Below are 6,089 nucleotides of genomic sequence, written 5' to 3' on the forward strand. Positions count from 1 at the left end.
GATATAAAAAAAATCTGCAGCGATAGGCTCAAACCAAAACAATAAAATAGTGCATGCAATAAATTAACTACATATTCATAAGTAGTTAGTTATGAATATCTACATACCAAGATAGTATTCTTACTCACTTATTTATTAAAAGAGCCACCAACAGAATGAAAAAGCAATACAACAAGTATTAGGTGCTAATGATACATAATTATAATCACATTTATTGGCGGTGACTGCCAATAAAGATAAGCCGTAAAAAAGGTAAATTTAAAAATAAAAGGTATAAAAGAAATAAAGACGCCTTCATGCTATCATCTACCGTTGCAATGTGTGATTTAGTTATCCTTAAAAATTTGTTAGATAGATAGTCCGAACAAACAGATGGAATTTTCTCCACGTTTAATTCGTTGTATTGCCTTGTACTCGTAAATACTCAATCTATGTATCCTAGGGATGATGACCAAGATTGGTCCTGGGGGTTTGGTGAATCAAAAGTGTGTTCAGAGTCGGTGAAGTACGGGAGAGAACCTAGATAGATATTCGAATCAAAAAATCCAAGTCACCTATTTATAAAAAGTTCTGCTTAAAAGCATGAATAGCAACATAGAGGTAAGTAATTAATAATACATAATAATAGATCGGTACCGCTCCCACTAAGGCTAGTCAAAAACCGTGCTCAAAACGAAAACATTGATACTCAGCCACTCACAAAAAATTAACACATGTTACACAGTGTCATCCTCGTAAACTGAATGATTGAATGAACAAGACAGCAGTATAGTAAAACAACATGTGAATGCGAGAAAAAACCGCAACCAAGTGAGCCTGGACACAGTATGTCTACTGTGTCCAGACTCACTTGTACCATACCATATGTACCAGTATGGAAACTAAGCCTAGTAGATATACATGTACGTATCGTATACTATTTTTCCTATTAAGTTACGCAAAGTTCGACCACTATAAATATTTTCAAACAATCCCGCACGCTCACCACATTCCCGCACGCTCTTGTCAACGTGTAGGTAAGTGGTACTTTGCGAACGCAAATGCATGTGCAAAATCGAACTTTGCGCACGGTAATTGGAATAAATATTTACCTACACGTGCGTACACTCCATTGAAGCAATACGGTTGTCAGGTTATTTTTCTAACCGACTTTAAAAAAGAGGTTCTCAATTCAACTGTATTTTTGGAACGAAGTTCTTTATGGGGCGTAAAAAGTAAAAAGCGTAAGATTTTTATGTATAGTGTATGTATGATGACTATACACTGTCTAATGCAATATTATAGTCTACATGATGACTGTTATGTAATATTTCTTAACAAAATATATTGAATGTTTTTTTTTTTAATTTCGTTGAAATATTTTATTTGAAACATTGATGGAATTGAAACCATTGAAATATGTGTTTTTAAACTTTGTCCGTTGAAGTTTCACAACTACCACAGTCTTAAGAAACTCTTCCCTGCAGTCATCCCACGAACATGTCTTGACAGGGCGAGTGTCAATTAAGAACAATTAACATCTATTTCGAGATGCAAGATAGTGGTTACTAAATAATAAATAAAAGTTCTCAGTCTGACGTTTGCGACATTCTTTAAATTTTCTTCGTCCATCGGACAGGCAAAAAGTCCGAGCCCATAGAGGCATATTCGTTAATATTCAATAACAACCTTATATTGATATGTGTGATAGTAATAATTTAATTATTTATTAATAACACGGCTTTAATTAATGTAAGTATATATTTAACGGTATAAATTAAATATTCTTTTCTTTCAACTTTATAAGAATATTTATTGTATACTGGATGTCCTAGAATAGGTGGGACAAACAAGGGCAAACGAAAATAACATATTTTGTCTGTGAGCTTTCAGATAAGCAAAAAAGTATAATTTATTCATATATATTTATCTGTTTATCATTTCAAAAAGTTAATTATAATTAAGTTTTACTTCAATCGCGCATAAAGATGATTATAATTATTACACGCACACACTTTTTGTTACTTACATAGTATTTGGTGACTACAGATGCAACTACTAGGTGAATATACCTTAGGAAATTAGCGCTGTGCGCGCTGAATTGCACTTAAATTGTATCGAAGCAGCAGTCAGTTCATTTTGCGGAGAGCTTAGAAAGTAAATGAAATTATAATATCTATGCTTGTTTTTCATTACTTAGAAACTTCTCGCCATTTTTGTATGGTATTGTTTTGCATGCTGCCAACTACATTCTTAGTGCACACATTAGCCTTGCATCCCGTTCCATTAAAATTACTTGAAATTTAAATAAAAAAAAGCAAACGACAATGCACGGCATGATGATTGATGAAACTTTTGAGTTTTGACTTGACAGTTGACACACCAGAGCTGGTGCATAACCTCAAATAATTTGAGGTTAATTTTTGTTATCATTTAGTTATATATTGAATTATTACTTTGACAACTCAATATACATAATATTCTGTAGTTTTTATATTAGTGGATAATATACAACATAATGGGTAAGCGAAAAAATAAAAAAAGTTTCGAAAGCGAATCAAATGAAATAGATACTGACAATGTTATTGACGAAAATATTAATATGGGTGAAAAGCATATAGATGAAAATATATCGGATTCAGAGTCTGAATCAAAACCTAAAAAACCCAAAAAAAAGAAAAAGAACAAAGAGCCCATTCCATCAGAAGAGAGTTCATCTAAAAAAGGAAAAAAATCAATCCGTCAAATGAAAAAGGAAAGATATGCAGAAAGGCAAGCCGAAGCTGCAGCTTTGTCGAAAGACCAGTTTAAGACTCAATGTCTTAATTATTTGTCCCAATGGAAACATGACAGACAAAATTGGAAATTTATGAAAGTAAAACAAGGTTGGCTATATAGAAATAAGTTTTCAAAGCAACTCGTTCCAGAATCTTTATGGCCCGTTTTAGTAGAATATTTTGATTCTGCTCAAGGAAATATTAGAAAAATGTTATTGGATGATGCAAATAAGATTATCAAACAAATGGATGACTGGATGGAATCGCAAGACAAGAATAATGATTTACATAATGAAGATGAAACGGAAACCAATGATTCTAGTAAACCTGATGATATTGTTTATAATAGAGCCAGGAATTTAATACAATGTTTACAAGAATAAAAAACTTCTTTTTTTTCTCTCTACATTTATATAATCATTAAAATACTAATCAATGCAACAATAACAATAAATATTATTTATTTTATTTTATGCTTTAACTTTTAGTTCAGTGTCCTCTGATGCAAATTGCTCAATCCATTTACGTAGTTTGTCAGTATCTTGTAGACCTACAAGACGTTGTTGTACTTTTCCATTTTTTATAGCCACAAGAACAGGAACAGAACTCACTTCATAGTCAAGGGCGAGATCTGTTTGCTCGTCTATGTCAACTTTCGCCAAAATAATTTTTCCTTTATTTTCGGAAATTATTGATTCAAGACGTGGTGTGAGAAGCTTACAGGGGTTACACCACCTGTAAAATGATATTTTTATGGTATCATAAATGGTATTGATTAATATCTGATAGGTTATATTAGGCCAAATATTAAAAAACAAGTAAATAAAAATTTTACAATTTCTTACTGCATTAACATTTAGCAATAAAATAAAACTTACGTAGCGAAAAAGTCGACTATGACCGGCAGTTTACTATTGATTACTTTGGCTTTAAAATCATCACTACTCTGGATTTTCACTATCTCACAATTTGCAGGAGTTAGTGTAAATTTTCTGAAAAATGGGGTCGTCGTATCATAGTAGCATTTGCGGAAAAAAAGTGATGTTGCATTCCTGGTCAACATTTTTATGAATTATGTCAGATAAAATTGATTTATCACAACCGGTAAAAAATTGATGGATACAATAATTATTATAAAAAAACTAGTGCAAAGCTAATATTGACTCAAAGAATCTTTTTACTCCGAATAATGATTATTATTTAATTGTAGATAATGTAGATCAGATTTCAGAACTATTCGTGAGGTAATGATAGGTATCGTAATTTGTAATGACCACAAAACACGTAAATCGTAATGATGATGATGACAGATGAAGATTGAAGACAGAACTTAGAATATATATATAACATTAATCTGAGACAGAAGAATCACAACTCCTCGATAAAAGTATTGAGGTCTCAGACAAAAAAGGTACTATAGATAGATAAATGATAAATCAAACCATGGATCTGGCGTAACAATAAAATTTAAAGTCGCTGTTTTTTGTCCATTATTTTCGACTAGGTATCGAATTTTGTTAATTTTCCTTTTTATACTGTCGACGAATTGTTTTTATTCAAAGATAGTTTAAATGAAGATTTCCTAGATATAGATATATGGGAATCGCAGATATAGAAGATAAACATTAAAATATGAGTAATAATGTGACAGAGACACATACATAAGTTTATGAGTGAGTTTAAGCGAGATAATCTACAATATCCGCTACCCCTTTCGCGCATGCATTTCGTCCCAATAGATGTGCTCCCAACAAACAATGGTTGCCATGGTGCAATACAATTTAATTTTAATTCTAATTGAATTAAGTCTGATTGGTAATATGTATTTATTATTGCAGTTATTATTAATGGGACGTTGTTTCTATTACGTTGTACAAATCGTCCAGCATGAAAACATAAAAAATACAACACACGTCACGGACTATCGCCACATTAATAAGTTAAATGGTACAGAGGCATGTGTGAGTGTCCACTGGCCGCTCGTTGCGTACGCGGTGAGAACCGCAAATAACCGGTTGACGATTGCACAGCCAGTTGACAATCTCAAGGTTAGCACGACACGTGTATTGTTATATTAATTGCAAAAGTGATGTTATTTATTCTATTAATATGGTTGTTTACTGTACTGTATGTAAGTAAGTAAATATTTGATAATATTTATATTTGTATGATCGTTTTGACTATGGAAAGATATTACATCACGGTATATTTTCACTATTACATTATTATAGGTCTTACTTAACGTCTGTTTGTAGGTTGGTTGGTATTTAAGGTAAGGTAGGTATTTATGTAAGTTCAGTTCAAATATTGCAAGTAACGTTTATAAGACTTCCCGATACCTGATTGAGCTAAAATTTGTACACCTGCATAATTTGGGTAACAATGCAATAAAATTATATTATACATAACCTAACGCTGCAGCCTGGATTTTCACTTCAATAGGGAACTCTTCAACGGTTAGTAGATGAAACATTCATAAAATTTTGTATGTAACTTTAGTTTTGATATCTAATCACGTTTTTACTAGGAACTGTTGATGCAGTGATGATTGTCATCTGACGAGGTTTCTTAGTAGTTAGTAGCAAGGACGCGAAACTTTGCATGTAAATATAATTTCATTTCAAAAATAATCATATTTAGTGTTAATTCTGCCAATCGTCACAAAAAGCCACTGTGGCACGTGTTTCGCTTGCACGAAGCATCAGGAGCTTTTGACTTGCCAAAAGCTGGAACTAGACATCTATTAATTTTCTTAATCGTTTGCCAAAGATGATCTCCACACGAGGGAACTCCTCAACGGCTAGTAACACGAACATGAGACCTTTAATATGTGTTTAAGCTTAAGTTAGAAAAGCATTTTTAAAGAAAGGCTATCAACATCAATACATGCTTCTTATTTCTGCTATTCACTACGTTATCCACTACTTACTAATATATAGAAATAAATACTTACAATTATGATATACATAAAAGTATTGAAGATTGTGTCTTTGATATGCCATGCGAGTGTTTCCCGTTAGATTTCTTTAAAAAATACTTTATATTAGATTAAGTATATACCACACCGTTAAAATAAACAATAAATGATTATAAATCAAAAAGTTACAAAGTAAAAATTAATAGAGTAGGTTATTTGTAAATTTATATTAATAGATGTTTTAAATCTTGCATCTAGGTTTATTAAATATCGTTGATCAAACCCAATAAAAATGTTTTGTTTAATTTATCTTAAATTTTTGTGACAACCATACCTCTGTACCGTTTATTTACTCAAATGCTTTCGCTTTCTCATTTACATACGCTGACAGCGAATCGTACGTAGTGATTAAAATC

General features: G+C 31.7%; 2 protein-coding genes across 3 annotated transcripts in view; one reads left to right on the forward strand and one right to left on the reverse strand.

The window, feature by feature from the left end:
- Positions 1-4,065, reverse strand: part of LOC126970337 (thioredoxin, mitochondrial) — a 325,706-nt gene extending 321,641 nt beyond the window's left edge. For both annotated transcript variants that reach the window (XM_050816194.1, XM_050816193.1), the window contains exons 1-2: positions 3,635-4,065; positions 3,226-3,491 (exon numbers count right to left, since the gene is read on the reverse strand). In XM_050816194.1, the coding sequence (XP_050672151.1) occupies positions 3,227-3,491; positions 3,635-3,819 (450 nt within the window). In that variant the 5' untranslated portion in view covers positions 3,820-4,065 and the 3' untranslated portion in view covers position 3,226. The remainder of the gene's footprint in view (positions 1-3,225; positions 3,492-3,634) is intronic.
- Positions 2,328-3,188, forward strand: LOC126970334 (uncharacterized protein C7orf50 homolog). Its single transcript, XM_050816190.1, has one exon. It carries the CDS (start codon positions 2,498-2,500, stop codon positions 3,137-3,139), a length of 642 nt encoding a protein of 213 aa, XP_050672147.1. The 5' UTR covers positions 2,328-2,497; the 3' UTR covers positions 3,140-3,188.
- Positions 4,066-6,089: the final 2,024 nt, after the last annotated feature.

The sequence above is a fragment of the Leptidea sinapis genome, chromosome 20 (genome assembly GCF_905404315.1).
Source record: "Leptidea sinapis chromosome 20, ilLepSina1.1, whole genome shotgun sequence".
NCBI classification, from domain to species: domain Eukaryota; kingdom Metazoa; phylum Arthropoda; class Insecta; order Lepidoptera; family Pieridae; genus Leptidea; species Leptidea sinapis.

Bases quoted from the DNA above. Each gene is read 5' to 3' on its own strand.
- LOC126970334 (XM_050816190.1), top strand. From the start codon at position 2,498: ATGGGTAAGCGAAAAAATAAAAAAAGTTTCGAAAGCGAATCAAATGAA.